General features: G+C 54.8%; 1 protein-coding gene across 1 annotated transcript in view; it reads left to right on the top strand.

Moving 5' to 3' along the window:
• Positions 1 to 17,626, top strand: part of GPA33 (glycoprotein A33) — a 31,933-nt gene extending 14,307 nt beyond the window's left edge. The window contains exons 2-7 of the mRNA XM_012745319.3: positions 733 to 887; positions 2,727 to 2,943; positions 7,412 to 7,567; positions 15,438 to 15,557; positions 16,143 to 16,275; positions 16,759 to 17,626. Of these exons, the coding sequence (XP_012600773.1) occupies positions 733 to 887; positions 2,727 to 2,943; positions 7,412 to 7,567; positions 15,438 to 15,557; positions 16,143 to 16,275; positions 16,759 to 16,897 (920 nt within the window). The 3' untranslated portion in view covers positions 16,898 to 17,626. The remainder of the gene's footprint in view (positions 1 to 732; positions 888 to 2,726; positions 2,944 to 7,411; positions 7,568 to 15,437; positions 15,558 to 16,142; positions 16,276 to 16,758) is intronic.
• Positions 17,627 to 18,005: the final 379 nt, after the last annotated feature.

The following is an 18,005-nucleotide window of genomic DNA, read 5'->3' as shown; positions in this document are numbered from 1 at the left end:
GTCCTGTTACCAGCCAGTCTGGGAGCCTCGTGGCATCCACTCCACTGCAGCCACAGGTCCACCCAGACGCAAAGGGAGGGGACACAGACCCCACCTCCCGCCGGAGGAGAGTCAGCATCCCACGGCAAAAGCACGTGGGGTGGGAGATGCGGGTGGGGCCGCACGCTTTCTCACCGTCTTCTGATAAACTTATAAACTCGCCTGGGAATACCCCCAACTTTCCCTTGACTTAATCTTATTCATAAAATTCTTTACCACATGTAAATGGGCCATGAATATTTGTTAAATAAATGAATAAATCATCACCACAACAAAAAGAGATGGCAGGTAATGTTTATCGAGAGTTTTCTATGTGCCAAGTACTAAGAAAAATATTTACACATAATATCCTGCTTTCCTTTCCCCTGAAACTCTGGGAAGTTAGTACGAGGACTCTACTGATGAAAAACGGAGGCATAGAAAAGTTCACCCAGGGGCAAGAGGGGAGGCCGAGGTTCAGAGCCAGGCAACTTCTTCCCGCGGCTGCAGGGTGGAGCTGAGGTGACTTAGTCACACGAGTTTGCCTTCGCCCCCAAACACTGGGGTGTCGGGGGCCAAGGCCAGAGGTAGCACGTTTAACTGCGGCTGGAGGAGTAAGGACGGCCCTGGGCGCTCCCTCAGAGGTCCTGCAAGTGCTGGGTGGGTGCGACCGTGTCCTTTATGTTTCCCTCCCATCTCCTACTTTCTTTCCAGTCCGGGTGACTGTGGATGCCATCTTCGTGGAAACCACAGAGGACGTTATTCGGGCTGCCCGGGGGAGCAGTGTCACCCTGCCATGCACCTACCACACCTCTGCCGCGGATCGAAACGGACTTATCCAATGGGACAAGCTTCTCAGGAGTCACTCGGTAAGCATCCTTAACAAGTTCGGGGACCATGGGAGCCATCGTCACCTGGCCATGACCCTTGGAAGGCAAGCGCTACAAAGCCTTCCAACAAAGGTCAGACGGAACAAAGGTTAGCTCCCAAGCTGGGGTGTGTGGGGAGGCCGAGGCGATGCTGGACCTATGGAGGGTCAGACCATGCCACCTGCATTCTGAAAAAGTCACCCGCCCTGAAATATCTTTCTGTTGGCCAGTCTCAAATGACCTAAATTTGTGCCATTCAAGTCAGCCACTCCTTTGGATTAGCACAGCCCTCACTCTGAGGCCAAATTTTATTTTACAGAGTGTTTTTTTTTTTTTTCCTATTTGGATTCTTTTGGAAAGTGTGGAGGAGTTTAGTTTTATTTTCTAATTCTATGTTTAAATAGATAATGTAATCCCTTGGTTTGAAAACCAAGACATGGTAAAAGGCATACACCAAGTGGAACAAATAAATTCCAAACCCCTGACCCGCCAGTCCCGCCACCCGGTTCCCACACCCGCATCTCTCTATCCCCCACCCTCCTCCACCCAGGCCAGGCACATACACACGTAGGTATCATGTGTCTATGCACACATGCATATACATATATGAATACCATGTTTACATATACTACACACATACTATTCTGCACTTGGCTTTTTTTCTCTTAACAATGTATCGTGGCCTCTTTCCATATATGCGGTACACTTATATCTATCTCATTTTTTAAACATTTGCAAAAAAACACTTCATTTTGTGAAAGTACTATATGTCCCATTGATGGACATTTGGTTTGTTTCTTATATTTTGTTGCTACAAATAATGCTGCAATAAATATAAATGTCCCTGGCCAGGCATGGTGGCTTGTGTCTGTAGTCCCAGCTACTTGGGAGACTAAGGCAGGAGGATCACTTGAGCCCAGAAGTTAAGTTATAATGAGCTATGATCAGGCCACTGCACTGCAGCTTGGGCAACAACAACAACAACAACAACAACAACAACAAACCCAAGGTCTTTAAAAATGCAAACACTTCTGGCAGAAGTAAACACGAGGTCCCTGACCACTCAGAGTGGAAAAGGACTCAGCTTCTTCTCTGACGAGAGAGCAGGGGTGAGTAACCGCAGCGCTCAGAAGGGACTTTACTTCTGGTTTGCTAAACACCTGCGATGGTGAAAGAAGGCGCCCTGCAGCTCCTGCAAGGGAAAGGCAGCAGCTTTCCTCTTTACGTTTTTGCCCCGGGACTCTGGGAGCCCCCAGGAGAGGCGCCCATGGGCTGTCAGGGTCCCTTGGTGCATCAGGCCAAGACTTGCTCCCTGTCCGTCCTGCTGCGCTAGGACTCAGGTGTCCTGGGCCACCCCAGGGAGGGAGAACAAATAAATTCCAAAGACAAGAGTCAAGTACACAAAGGGGGCTCGGAAGCCAAGGGTGGCTGCCTAGCATGATGCCTGGGACACAGTAGGTGCTCAGTACACACCAGCTACTGGATGAGGGAGGGGAGATGTGGGCTGAAATGGAATGGACAGGAGCCATGCCAGTGGTTACAGAAGAGGAAAGTGTTGGGATGTGAGATGGCCCCATTTACCCACGGGCGCTCCTGCGGTATGACCTGCCTACCTGCCCCACCCCAAGTCTTTCAATATTTTCATTTAAAAAACATTTTTTTAAATGCATATAAAATAACAAAAGAAATCCACGAATGGGTAGCACGTGCTGGGGCGGTTTGCTCCCAGGGTTGGCACGGTGGGCTCTGGGAGCGTGGATGAGGGCAGTCGGGGTAGGCGGGAAGCACCATGCCAGGGCCTTGGGGTGAAGACCGAGCGGCATTTCTTCTTCCTCCCAGGAAAGGGTGGTCATCTGGAATTTCGTGAGCAAAGCCTACACCTATGGGGACCTCTATGAGAACCGAGTCAACATCTCGAAAAATGCCGAGCAGTCGGACGCCTCAATCACCATCGATCAGCTGACCATGGACGACAACGGCACCTACGAGTGCTCCGTCTCGCTGCTGTCAGACCTGGACGGCACGTCCAAGTCGCGCGCCCGCCTCTTGGTCCTCGGTGAGTGTCTCCAGGTCCTTCGCGAGTGGTAGGAAGAGGGAGAAGCGAGATGAAGCCAGAGGCAGCACCGCATCCTCCCGAAGTGCGGTCTGTCCCAGGGCCGGGGCCGCGGGTCCTCCCCTGAACTGGAGAACACTGAGTTCTCCACGAACCACGAGTGTCCCCCACGGCAGAGGGGAGGGCTGACTTGGAGTGGGCCCCTGCTCTGTCTGGTGTCCTTTCTCCGAAACTCTTCCCGTTTTCACACCATACCTATAAAGAGGAGAATCTTAAATTCTATTGCAAAGACTCATTGCGCCTTAATCTGGTCCTTCGAGGGTGGCATTATGGCTGTTTTTTGGGGAGTCCACCTCCCCCTGTCCTTTCCCTTTCTCTGTTCCCGACCCCATGCAAACCCTTCTCCCCACGCCTGCACACCCTCAGCCCCAACAGACGCACTTCCACCAGGTTCCGCTGCCTTGGACACCTGCCCTAAGATAACATTCTCTTCACAGGAATGACTTTGTGTTGGAATTTATAGTTTGGGAAGGATATGAAAGAAAGATCCATCTACTTTAATAAACTCACGTTGTAGATGAGGCCCAGAAAAAGGAAGCAACTGACTCTGCTATTTAGCGAACGCTTAGTCTATGTCCAATATAAGAAACAGCACCACCCCTGGGAGTTAGCGGCACTTTAAATCAAAATAGTTGATCATTTTTCCTTTTACAGTTTTCCCCTTACATTACTTGATGGAATTTTATTTTTTAACTGCATAAGGCGGTTGCCTGACTTTTTGAAAGCATTATATAGCGAATCAAACTATACAATTACACAAACTAGCACTGTATGAAGAATAACTAAGAACTCCTTCCACCCTACCACGAATGAAGTAGCCAGTGGCAACGCTGGTAGGGACTGTATCTTTCCATACTTCTCTTCACTTCCTTTCCGCACGCTTGCATGCTCTTATATACTTTTCTCCTTTTCTTTCTTTTCTCTCAAAAAATGGACTCATATTATAAAAATCACTCTGTGACTTACTTTTTAAAAACAATGTTTCATGCATATTTCTCCAGATGAACACATAGATTCTACCTATTAACAGCATATATTCTGTCATATGGATATACCATGATTTATTCAATTGTTCTGTACTGATGGAAATGCAGGCTGCCTCCATTTTTTGTGTGTGAACAATATACAACAATATACACCCTCCTACACACACATGCACAAATGTGTGTTGGGGGGGTCCCTTTTCCTTTAGTGAAATAGCTCCCATTTCCTTTAGTGAATGTAAGTCCTAGTGTGGACTCCACTCCCCTCTCCCCTAAGCATAAATGCCATTGGTCCCCCTTTCTCCCTTCCGGGGCCAGAGGAATCAAGTTTAATCTGAGATTATGGAACTTGGTGAAACCAATGTTCTCCTTTTTTAAAAGAAGGAAAGGAAAGAAGGAAAGGAAAGGAAAGGAAAGGAAAGGAAAGGAAAGGAAAGGAAAGGAAAGGAAAGGAAAGGAAAGGAAAGGAAGGAAGAAAGAAAGAAAGAAAGAAAGAAAGAAAGAAAGAAAGAAAGAAAGAAAGAAAGAAAGAAAGAAAGAAAGAAAGAAAGAAAGAAAGAAAGAAAGAAAGGGAAGAAAGAAAAGGAAGAAAGAAAAAAAAGAGCGAGAGAGCCCATTTTGTACTACACGTTAAGAAATCCAGTAAAAAATTTTTTTAAAAAGTTTTCTTTCCCATTGGCTTTGCAGCTGGTCTATTTTTAGGCAGAAGGGTTTTAATTGCAGGGGCGGCCCACTGGGGCCCGGCGACCTCCGGGCAACCGCGGCGCGGGGAGCGGCGCGTCCCGGTCACCGGCCTCCCTGCGCGCGGGCGGGACCGGCCGTCTCCCGGCCTCTGGCGCCCCCTGCCGTCCGCAGCGGGACTTGCAGGCTTCGGGGAGGTCTTGGAGCCCAGCGCGGCCCGTCCCCTCCCTCCCCGTGCCTTCTGCCTCAGGTACTCGTCTACATTCGGCTTGGCGGGCAAGACGGGGCAGCTGAGAGTGAGACAGCAAGGCCCGGAGGTCTCCCGGCCCCGACACGCGTGGAAGGACGATTTGAACTAGATCTGCCTGATTCCAGGTCCTCACTGTTTTTAATGGTGGGGGCTGAGAAGAGAGACCCTAGCGAGGGACCTGGGGGAGTTGCGGGCTGAGGTTAAGGGCCAGGGGACAAAGGACCAACACATTCCTCCCTAAAGCTGAGCTCTTTAGGGGTAGCTGGTCTCTTGTTTGTCGTTTGTCATACTTCTGCCACAGGGGGCATTACGGATTTGCTCCTTGTATTACAGTTCTCCCTTAGCAAATGGCAGGGTAATGCAGAGCTAGTCTTTGCATGCATTCCGGTGCTTCTTTACGCTTCTGTAGTTGAGGGGGGGGGGGGGCATCTGTCACTTTCTTTCCCTTTTTGCACTGTATCCCGAAGAAACCTTGTCGTAGAGAGGCTCTGCTGTCACTCATGCACACTTAGGATTTGCCTTTGGGCAGCCCTGGGACTTCTCAGGTGGTCTTGGTATCGGGCCAACTCTCTAATCGTGGGACACAGGCTCAGCCTCCTGTTGAAGGCATTCCTGGGAACAAGGGTGAACGGTCTGGATGGGTAGACAGGGGTGTTTCTGGACCCTTAAAGAGCTCAAGAGATAAAGTTTGGCTCAGTTAGCCTGTCCTAGAGCAGGGTCCCCTGGGAAGTGCTCACCTTCTCTTGTCCTCCAGGGACCTGCTTGCTGGGCCGGCAGGGTGGGCAGGAGGGCTGCAGGTCGGAGTGGTCCTCGGGCGGCATCCTCCCCCTCCCCCCTCTGCTCCAGTCCCAGCGTCCCATGTAGCCTGGCATGGAGGTGTCAGGCACAACCCACAACAGCCTGCCTGTTTCCAAGAGGAGACACTGCGGCTGCTGGGCTAGAGGTGTGTCCAGAGAGCTTCTCCCAGTGACTTCCGGGAGGGGCAGAGATCGGAATGCCTGCCCGATGCTCAGTGGCCCACTCTGCACCTGGACTGTAGAACAGGCAGCATTGTTCATCGGGCTAGCCAGCTATCCAAGGGAGCATGAAAAGAAAGATGCGGAGGGGACAGGCCTGCAACCCAGGGATCCCAATAACAGCCTTCTCCGTGGTGTGTCCTCCCCTTCTCACCCCAAAGGACACTACTTGAAGTCTCAAGCATACTCCATGCTTCTTGCCCCAGTGCCCTTGCACATGCTGTTTTCTCTGCCTGGAGTGCCCTCACTTCTCTTTCTCTGACGACCATCACCACTTCCACCATTGGCCCTGTTGACACTCACACTCCCTTCAGGCCACAGCTGATGCTGTGCTGGGTCAGCGCTCGGGCCTTCCCTGCCCCTGCAGCCTCCTGCCTGGTGACTGTCCGAATACTTGTCTTTTGCCCCCACTGCGTTCCTTGACTCACTCACTGTGTCATACCAGTGCCCAGCACTGTGAGGCACACAGTAGGTGCACAGTAAGGTTTGCAGAAGGCACTGCCCCACACAGTGGTGTGTTAACGATGCGGAGTGAAAGGCCCAGGCTAGAGAGCCCCAGGAATTAGGGGAGATCAGGTTAGGATTGTGAGTGGAGATGGCCTGCTGCTTTTGTAAGCTCCTCTCTGTGGACTTCCCTGTCCTTATCTCTGCCCCCTGCCCCCTGCCCCCGCCCATCCCATTGTCCACCCAGCACTTATCTCTACGTGGCCTGCCGGTCCCTTCTGTCACCCAGCCACTGGTGGCAATTGCATTTTATCAGCAGAGCAGCAGAAGAGGGTAATGGCTTAACCCAAAGAGAACATTCCTAAGAAGTTAGAGTTGAAGGGCTTCGGAGATCATTTAACCCAGAGGTAGGAAAACTAGGGACCAAATCCGTCCTGTTCTTATGTTTCTTAAGCATTATTAAAAAGAAAAAGAAGCAGCAACAGAGACGACATATGGTCTGCAAAGCCTAAAATATTGCCTTCTGGCCCTTTACAGAAAAGGTGTGCTGTCACCTAATTTTACAGATAGGAACTCTGAGGTCCAGAGGGATTGAGGATTTCCCTAAAATGGCACAGATGAGTCCATGGCACCGGGAGCTCGTGTGGGCTGGTGGAGAGAATACTGGGCCTGGAGTCACAAGACCTGGGTTCTAGTCCCAGCTTTGCCAGAACCCATGAACAAGCGTCCTCTCTGGGCCTCAGTATCCCCACCTGCATAATGGCCATGTTGAACTATCTTTAAAATCCATGACTCTAGAAAACACGTGAAACCACACCTTTTAAAGCAACTGTGGCCAGCCCATGACGCTTCCCACTGTATATACTGCCTGTCTGTGATGGGGGCAGGCCACCAAGGAGATATTTTGGGGTGAATTGGTTTTATAGCATTACATCTCACCACTAAGCCATGAATTTCTCTGCCTGTGACAGACAAGGCAGTCCATGTGTGTTTGGGGCGGCACCTGATTTATGCCTTCTCTTTGATCCTCTGCACAGTGCCTCCCTCCGTGCCAGATTGTAGCATCCAGGGAGAAACCATAATTGGGAACGATATCCAGCTCACCTGCCAATCAAAGGAAGGCTCCCCGGCCCCTCAGTACAGCTGGAAGAGGTACAACATCCTGAACCAGGAGCAGTCACTGACTCAACCAGGTAATGGGGTCCGAGGGGAAGGTGGCCCCCACATTAAGGTATAGCTGATTGGCTAGGGCTGCCGGGGGAGACCTGGGATGACCAATCAGATCCCCCTGAGGGCTGCCCCATCCCGATTCCCCCACCCTGCTGTTGCCACTCCGATATCTGGGCCATCTCTCCAAGCACTGGTTTCTCATAATAATACTTACCTCATAGTTCTGGTGAGAAATTAAAACAATTGATATAAAGCACTCAGCAGAAGCACAAAATAAATGCTAAATTGTTTCTTGCATTCCCTATACCTCAGTTCTCTTGAATAAGCTTGTATTGTGCAGAAGCCCTGGGTGGGGTTTTAATTTTGATTGTGATTATGCCCATAGTGATATACTAGTGTATTGTTACGATTATGATTAGGTATACGTGCGAGGCCCCATGTCTAACTCTGCAGCTCCCCCCCAAGGGTGAGGAATTTCCCATTTCCATTCCCCACCCAGGCTGGTCCATCTCAGACTCCACTGACGCCACCGCCCCAACACACTCCCTGTCACGGCCCCACCCACTGACACGTCCACGTCCCAGGACGGTCCCACGTCCTAAGGGAAGGAGATGGTATGTTTGGCTGCAGTCGCCAGGAGGCCCGTTTTGTACTGGGCAGTGTGGTTTTTGACCTCTCAGTCAGGAAACAAACTGCAGGGGGAACAAAAGAGCTATGTAAAGTCCTACTGTCCTTACTCTGGAGCCAGCGGGTGTGGAAATAGCCCCGTGGGATCCCTGAGCCCCCGGTGCCCAGGTGCCCACTGCTGCACCCAGTCCCCTGGCGACAGGAAAGACAAGGCCTGAAGGCGTCCCCTGGGTTTAGCTCCTGGGGGGTCTTTCAGGTCAGCGTGGGTGGAGGAGGAAGCAGGGGGGGGGGGGGAAGGTGGAGAGTGAAGCCGGCAGGGCACACAGCTGTCCCGAGAAGGTGAGATTTGTTTTGTGGGAGGAACGTCCGGTGTCCAGGTGAGGCTGGGCGGATGAACACACGTACCCGGTTCACTCAGACCAGGATGAACTTAATCACTCCAACTTTCCCTCGTTTGGTGGCAAACCAGTTACTTAACAAAAAAAGAATCAGTAGAACCCACTCAACCTAATGTAAAATAGAAGGTGTAATGTGGGTTTCAAGAAGCTTCTAGTTCTGTTTGCATGTTTCCGGCTGGCAAGTTTTTATTGAATGTGTCTGGAATTTTCATTGAAACCACTTGGCAGCTGTCCTCAGGCTCTGGGGCCTCTTCTGTCCACCTGTGAAGGACCCAGAGACCTCGGTGGTGGTCGTGGTAGGTCTGCTGCAGATGCTGGTTGTGTCTGAGCTTCCTTCCAGCGACATATTTACGGGGGACCCACAGCTGACGGTTACAGGTGATGAGCACCACAGCAGTGCCGACGTGACTCAGAGGATGCGTAAGAGGGTCAAAGAAGATTTCTCCAAGGAGGGGCGTTGGGGCTGGCAGTACAGCACGGTGGTTAAGAGCATGCCACGGGCTTGAATCCTGGCTCTGCCACTTGTTAGCTGTGTGGCCTTGGCAGGTGACTTCGCCTCTGTTTTTGCCTTAGTTTCTACACCAGTGAAATGGCACAATACTAGTTTAACTTCATAGGGTTGTTGTGCCGTGCCTGGTGGATAGTAAGTGCTCCATCAGTGCCGGGTCTTATTAGCTGTTATTTGAGCTGGGTCCTCAGGGATGAGTAGGCAGGGATGGAGAGATTGTGGAGGGCCGGTGCTTCCGGCGGGAGGTGGCCTTTGCCCTGTAAGCCAGGGCATGTTCTGAGCAGCCTCCCAAACCAGCACCTGGCTCCAGCCCTCCTGCCTCTATCACCAGACGCCCCCAGAAGCCAAAAGTTTGGTTTTTCTGTGATCCAAAAGGGGAGAATCCTGAGGACGGGAGAGGAGGATAAAGGGAGAATTCTCTCTTTGGTTTGCAAAAGCTTTATCGTGCCTCTAGTGAAGATTTGCTCAGGCAGAATGGGGACCTGGGAGTGACAGAAAAGAACGTGGTTAAGGGTAATCAGAGCATGACCTTGCTTCTGGGTGCTGTTGTGGGGTGAGGTTCTCGAAGCCTTGCGTCTCCACCTGCCACACAGAGCCCTGGGGACGCTCAGTGTCTTCTTCCTCGGTGGGTCCGTCCAGACCCATTTCTGACTTTTAAAACATTTCGGTCCACTGTGGATGATTTGGAGAGGAGGGTTCCCCCGCAGTCCTGCATCTGAAGATAGAGTTTCCAACGTGAGAGATTGGTTCCTTTGAGCAATCAGTGGAAACCAGCTAGCAGGGAGAAGGTCAGGGACTCCGGAACAAGGAAACAAGGGTTTGAGTGTTGAATTCGCCACAGCTTCTATGACCATTAGTATCAACATTCGAAAAAAACAGGGATGGTCATAATACGGCTCCCTGACGATTGTGAAGAGGATAAGAGGAGACCACAAATGTGACGGCTCTGAACGTGCCTTGTAAACCGTGTCCCAGTCAGCTGGGTTTCATGCACCAAATAAACAGGAATTTGGGTATCAAGGACATGGCAGGGGGGACTCTGGGGACTGGAGTGCTTTGCCGGGGAGGTTGTGAAGAGTGGGGATGGGTCCAGGGAGGATCTTGAGGGCCCTGGGTGAGGGTGATAGCCCAGGCTTGTTGACAAGCCATGAGATCTGGGGGGTAGGGGGCAGAAAAGTTAGGTCTTGTCAACTTGGCGACAGTGTCTTGGTGAGACCAGAGCTTTCCTGGAGGGGAATCCACCCACAGGTGGAGCAGAGCAGAGGCAAGAGGCAGATGACTTTCCTGAGCAGTCCCCTTCTTGACCACGAGGTGTCACCACTGCAGCAGAAACTTAGTTTTCTCTGGATTTCAGAAAGGACCCTTTCCAAAGGAAAAGGGGTTTAGGAGCCCCAACTAGGAATCAAAGCAGGTCCGGTGGCACATGATGTGCACTGGCTCATCCCAGAAGAGCTTCTGAGGTGTACTGTTTGCACCAGAGAACTGGGGAAGGATAGCACTGACCCAGTAGACTAAAAGTCCTATCCTAAACAAGGCCTGGAGCTCAAAGCTGGGCTCAGATAACCAAGAAGGTCCTCAGTCCTTGTGCCGTGTGCTGTGTGCCGTGTGCTGCGTGCTGCGTGCTGCGTGCCCCTAACACGTACACTGAGTTTTACTCTCTAAAGCAGTGGGCATCTGTTAAGAGCTCTAGGCCCAGTTCTATGCCCGGGGTCATAGAACATTTCCCAAAGTGTATTCCTTCAAGATTTCTCTTAAAAATAACAAAATGCAATTAGTGTAGAAAATGAGACTATTAATGCCATTAGCCCCATCAGAGATTCCCAGTGCTCATTAGCATGTTAGGAGCTCTGGAAGCTCTGCCCTTACAAAAACTTATTTTAACCCTAACTCAGTGATTTCTAAACTTGCTTTGGTGATGGGCCCCTTTTCAGTACCATTGCAAGCAATACTCCAGGAAATGCACTGAGGCGCGGAGTCCTAGTCTGGAACGGGTAGCATTTTATAGAGAATGAGCTACACCCAGAGAGTAGTGCCTGGGGTTCAAGGGAAGAATTTGAAGAAAATACAAGTGAAAAGATTGGAAGAAGAAAACCCCAAGTCAAAGTGCCGTTATTTCTGGCTAGTGAGATTACGAATGATTTTTATCTCACTCTGTCTTTTGTATAGAGGCTTTCCTTGGCCTTTCGCATGAGATCAAACCCCCCCCCCCCCGCCCTAAACTCGAATAGCTCCTCCATGTTGCACTGTGACCACCCATGAAATCACCATTGTCTGGTGTCTGTCTTCCTTCCTTGACTGAAAAGACAAAGAGGGTAGGGAGCCTCTTCATGTTGTTTAAAGCTGTGATCAGCACATATTTTCTGTAAAGAATTGGATTGAAATAGTTTTATGTCATATATAAATCCTTATAATGGGCATACATTGCTTTTATAATATAAAATTTTAAAGCAAAGTGGCCAACAGCTCCAGGGAGTTCTAGACCTAAAACAGGATTTTGGTTCCAGCTTTGTCACTTCTTAACCTTGCAACCTTGACCAAGTCACTTAACTTCTCTAAGCCTCCAGTTACCTGCATGAAATTGGAGATGGAAATATTTGTTCCACCCACCATTCCAGATTGTAGGAAGGATGAGAGGGCATCATATTTGAGGACGTGCACAGAGCAGCACATGCAGACGAGGCAAATCTCAAGACACAATCTTGCAAGAGACCGGCAGTGGGGCAGGGAGAGGGCTGCTCCCCTGGTTGTGCCCCATGGGACACCAGAGGCAGTAGCAGGAAATAAGGCCGGCGCGACTGCCAGGGCCAGATCTATGACATTGTCACCGTATTAAGAAGCTTGGACTTGTTGCTGAAGATGGCGTGCAGCCTGTGAAATGTCTGAACAGAGCAATGACGGGATCCTCGCTGCAATTTAGAATGTCTCTTGTGGGTGGAGTGTCGCCACCTGGTGGCAGCAGGGAACCGGCAAGGCTGGCCCTGCAGCTAAATGAAAGGACTCCAGTCTCTGACTCTTCTCTCAAAATAGTGGTGACGACCAAGCATCTTTGAGGACAGGGCACACAGGTATGTCTAAGTGGAGAGCTCTCCCTTTAAGATGAAGAAATTCACAGGATCGCAGATCTGGCAGGAAGGTCCCTCGTGAGGACGTTCTCGTCCATGCCCGGGATTCAGGAGGCGCAGGTGTTTTCACGCCCACATTCGAGGCCAGGCGCCGCGGCCCAGAGAAGTTGAGGCTGAAGTGGGGGCAGATGCAGAAGAGTCTCTCCACCCACAGCCTGCCCCGTCCTACCCGGCACCGCACCGACACGCGCCACACACGCCACACCTGCCCACGCTTCCCCACACGCGCCACACATGCCACACCTGCCCACGCTTCCCCACACACGCCACACACGCCACACCTGCCCATGCTTCCCCACACGCCACACACGCCACACCTGCCCACGCTTCCCCACACGCACCACACACGCCACACCTGCCCACGCTTCCCCACACGCGCCACACACGCCACACCTGCCCACGCTTCCCCACACGCGCCACACACGCCACACCTGCCCACGCTTCCCCACACGCGCCACACACGCCACACCTGCCCACGCTTCCCCACACGCGCCACACACGCCACACCTGCCCACGCTTCCCCACACGCGCCACACACGCCACACCTGCCCACGCTTCCCCACACGCGCCACACACGCCACACCTGCCCACGCTTCCCCACACGCGCCACACACGCCACACCTGCCCACGCTTCCCCACACGCGCCACACACGCCACACCTGCCCACGCTTCCCCACACGCGCCACACACGCCACACCTGCCCACGCTTCCCCACACGCGCCACACACACCACACCTGCCCACGCTTCCCCACACGCGCCACACACGCCACACCTGCCCACGCTTCCCCACACGCGCCACACACGCCACACCTGCCCACGCTTCCCCACACGCGCCACACATGCCACACCTGCCCACGCTTCCCCACACACGCCACACCTGCCCACGCTTCCCCACACGCGCCACACACGCCACACCTGCCCACGCTTCCCCACACACGCCACACCTGCCCACGCTTCCCCACACACTCCACACCTGCCCACACTTCCCCACACACGCCACACCTGCCCACGCTTCCCCACACACTCCACACCTGCCCACACTTCCCCACACACTCCACACCTGCCCACACTTCCCCACACGCACCCCACACGCCACACCTGCCCACACTTCCCCACACACTCCACACCTGCCCACACTTCCCCACACACTCCACACCTGCCCACACTTCCCCACACACGCCACACCTGCCCACACTTCCCCACACACGCCACACCTGCCCACGCTTCCCCACACACGCCACACCTGCCCACGCTTCCCCACACACTCCACACCTGCCCACGCTTCCCCACACACTCCACACCTGCCCACGCTTCCCCACACACGCCACACCTGCCCACGCTTCCCCACACACTCCACACCTGCCCACACTTCCCCACACACGCCACACCTGCCCACGCTTCCCCACACACTCCACACCTGCCCACGCTTCCCCACACACTCCACACCTGCCCACGCTTCCCCACACACTCCACACCTGCCCACACTTCCCCACACACTCCACACCTGCCCACACTTCCCCACACGCACCCCACACGCCACACCTGCCCACACTTCCCCACACACTCCACACCTGCCCACACTTCCCCACACACTCCACACCTGCCCACACTTCCCCACACACGCCACACACGCCACACCTGCCCACACTTCCCCACACACGCCACACACGCCACACCTGCCCACACTTCCCCACACACTCCACACCTGCCCACACTTCCCCACACACGCCACACCTGCCCACACTTCCCCACACACGCCACACCTGCCCACACTTCCCCACACACGCCACACCTGCCCACGCTTCCCCACACACGCCACACCTGCCCACGCTTCCCCACACACTCCACACCTGCCCACGCTTCCCCACACACGCCACACCTGCCCACGCTTCCCCACACACTCCACACCTGCCCACACTTCCCCACACACGCCACACCTGCCCACGCTTCCCCACACACTCCACACCTGCCCACACTTCCCCACACACTCCACACCTGCCCACACTTCCCCACACGCACCCCACACGCCACACCTGCCCACACTTCCCCACACACTCCACACCTGCCCACACTTCCCCACACACTCCACACCTGCCCACACTTCCCCACACACGCCACACACGCCACACCTGCCCACGCTTCCCCACACACGCCACACCTGCCCACACTTCCCCACACACACCACACACAGTAATACCACAGCACACACACCACACACACCACACACACGTCATGCACACCACACCACACATACACGCTACACATCAGACACATGCACCATGCTACACACACCTCACACCCCGCATACACCACACACTCACACATACCATCTGCACCACATGCACCACACACACACACTAGACACACCACACACTCCCTACCTCACAACACACCCCACATATATCACACACACCACACTATACATATACCACACACACCACACATCACATATCATATACCACACACACCACACTATACATATACCACACACACCACATCACACACGTCACACATCACACACATACTATACACACAACACAGTACACACATACATATGCACCACACTTCACACATACCACACATCACACACATACTATACACACAACACAGCGCACACATACACACTTCACACACATCACACACCACACACAATACACACCACACACACCCCACGCACATGCCCCTCTGTGACAGAAATCCAGAGATCAGGGTTCTTTGATTTCCCAAGCCACCTTTCACGTGAGTCCAAGCTAAGAGATTCCGTTTCTGAAGATTATAAAAGTGGCGACATCATCTTCTAATTATAAAGCGCTTTCCTGTAGCCCACGATGTCTGTCATGCTTCCTGAGCGCTCACTGCATTGTGTCGTGGGCGTGCATTTATCGGAAGCACCTCGTTTCATGCTCACAGGTACCCTGTGGGGCAGGTACTAGTATCTCCATTATGGACGCAGAAATGAGGTTTCGATGAAGCTAAGTCACTTGCCAAAGGCCCCGGATTTGTAAGCGTGCGAGGCAGACGTGGACCCCAGGGTCCCTGACGGAGCCCTGAGCACTTCAGCGCTGAACGCCTGGTGTGGCCGTCCCTCGGCCCTACAGGGGAGATGTTCTCCGTGCCACCCACGAGGCCACGCCGTGCAGCTCAGCGGCCCAGCTCGTACCTCCCCGGGAGTCGGGCCGAGTCGCGGCGTCGCCGCGCACTGGGGCGCCTCTCCTCACGCTGACCTCCCCTCCCCAGCCTCGGGCCAGCCCCTCCACCTGAAGAACATCTCCACGGACACGTCCGGCTACTACGTCTGCACCTCCACCAACGACGTGGGCACGCAGTCCTGCAACATCACGGTGGCCGTCAGACTTCGTAAGAGCGCGGGGGACGGAGGGGTGACAAAGGCCGGAAGGCGGCTGGCTGGGGTCCAGAGGGTCACCTGAGACACCAAGGAGATGAATCGGGGAGCCCCGTTAGGGCCGCCCGCCGGCAGGGCAGCTGGGGGGCCTGGGCAGGACGGTCCCGTCCCAGCTCCCCCTGCTTTGAGGCCAGTCCTGTTCCGCTGGACTGTTGCTTGGACCTGCAGCCTAGGACTGACTTCCGGAGGCTTCCTCGGTCCTGCCAGCTCCGAGGGCCACTCGGTGAGCACGGGGAAGTGCCCAGAGCCAGCTGCCGCGGGGTCTGGACCCCATCCTTTTGGGGGGAGATGCCACGGCTGGCTGAGGGAGCTGGCAGGGCTGTATCCGAGCCTGGGTAGCCCAGAGAGTGATACGCTGCGCAGCTGTTGGTCTGTCTGTCCTTGTCTGCACCTCCATCCTGAGGAGCGTTCCCCGGCCGTGTCTGGTCACATCCCGGGAGACCACGGCTCTCGCGGAGCGTGGCCAGAAGCTGGCGGCGTGGGAGGAGGGCTGGGGGCCAGGCCGGCTCAGGAGGTGCAGCTGCCCTGTCCCCTGGCAGCCTCCATGAACGTGGCGCTGTATGCGGGCATAGCGGGGGGCGTGGCCGCGGCCTTCATCATCATCGGCGTCATCATCTACTGCTGCTGCTGCCGAGGGAAGGACGAGGCTGAGGACAAGGAGGACGCGAGGCCGTGAGTGTCTGGGCGGGCTGCCTGTTGGAAGGGGCCGAGCTGCTTGGAAACACACATCCCAACTCCTCTGAGCCTCTCCCACTTGCAGCCCCCCTGGGGGAATCGGCCACGCTCTGCAGCAGAGCAAGAGTGACCTGCCGTCGTGCGGTGTGCCTTGCAGTCCTGGCACGCGCCTCCACCGCCCGGCCCGCGGTCTCCAGGCTCAGAGCTCAGGACGGGGCTTCCTGGGGCGGGCCCACAGCCCAGCGCGGGCTGGAGCCTGTGTCCCGGGGCCAGTCCCTTCCTGGCCAGTGGAGCCGGCCCGGCCCTGTGACACCCTCGGCTCAGGAGTGGAACACGTCACCGCGCCCCCCGTCTACTCTCAGCTCTGCCCTTCAGCCCAGCGTCCCTTTGCAGCGGGAGGGGTGGGGCTGGCAGGTCTGGGAGCTCCCCTGGGGGCCAACTGAGGACCAATCCTTCCCCTCTGCCCTCACTGCCCTGCAGGAACCGGGCAGACTACCGGGAGCCGCCGGAGCAGCTGAGAGAGCTTTCCAGAGGGAGGGAAGAGGAGGAGGAGGACAGCTACAGGCACGAAGACCCGAGGAGCTCCGGGCGAGAATCCCCTGAGACCTCTGGGCGGTGACGGGGCCTGCTTCGGGGTGGCGTGGAAGAAGGTCAGGGGTTCGTTCTCCTGCTTCCTGGCCCCCCTCTCCTCTTCAGGCCCCATTCTCCTGACCCTGCATCCTACACCCTGATGGGATGCTTCTTCCCTGTGTCTGCTGCTGGGGCACTTGGCCGGCCTGGCAAGGGGGACCCTCCTGTGACTGACCCTGCCACCAACCCCGTCCTGTGAAGTGTGACACCTCCCCACTGCCACACCTAGTTCAGGGCCTGGCCCTCACCCTGGACCGGGCCGCAGCCTCCACTTCCCGAGTAGCTGGTGGGAGCCCTTGGAAGCTCAGCACCGCTCGGGGGGCTGCCCGGAGCGCCCCCGGGGGGCAGTGCCAGCCCGGCAGGCCTGCCCTGCTCGCCTGTGTGCCCAGCACCTACGGGAGCACCTGGCAGGGCGGTCGCACTCCATGCATTTGTGTTGAATGACTGAAAGAATAAATGAGTATGTGAAAGATTCTCTATTATTTATCCAACTTAGTGCAGACTCCTTGTTAGGGCCCCGCACCGGCCTGGCCTCCAGCCTCCAGCTCCCTTTCCCGCCCCCCTTTCCCGCAAGTGCCCATACATGCCAGGCCCTCCCGGCAGAGGCCACCTGCCACTCCCGCTGCACATGCCCTCGTGGGACTTCTGCCCACTCACTTTCCATCCCTGCCTGTCAAAACCCATCTCAGATCACAGTGATTTCTGTGACCCTACCCTGATCGCCTGCACACGTGGAAACAGTCCCGCTGCTCTGCCCGCACTCCATCTGCCCGCACTCCATCTGCCCGCACTCCATCACGGGTCACATGGTGTGACATGGATCGCCCACCGGAGCGAACGTGTCACTGTGTTGGAGTGTGAGCTCTTTGGGGCGGGCATGGGCCTCACCGCTCCTGCCTCCCCCGGAGCCCCGGCAGCTGGGGCTGGGCCTTACCCTGTCCCACCGAGCACGTGAGCAAGGGGCCGTCCCCTCTCTGGTCTCCCTGAGATCACTGTAGACACAAAGATGACTCCCACCTAAGCTACTGTAGTGAGTTATTAATAAAAACGAGTTGATTTAAAATGACGCAGGAGTGTGCTTGCAGATGGCCCAGGGT

The sequence above is a fragment of the Microcebus murinus genome, chromosome 2 (genome assembly GCF_040939455.1).
Source record: "Microcebus murinus isolate Inina chromosome 2, M.murinus_Inina_mat1.0, whole genome shotgun sequence".
Lineage (NCBI taxonomy): Eukaryota > Metazoa > Chordata > Mammalia > Primates > Cheirogaleidae > Microcebus > Microcebus murinus.
The sequence above is the reverse complement of the archived record's forward strand: the minus strand, read 5'-3'. Positions and strand labels throughout refer to the sequence as shown.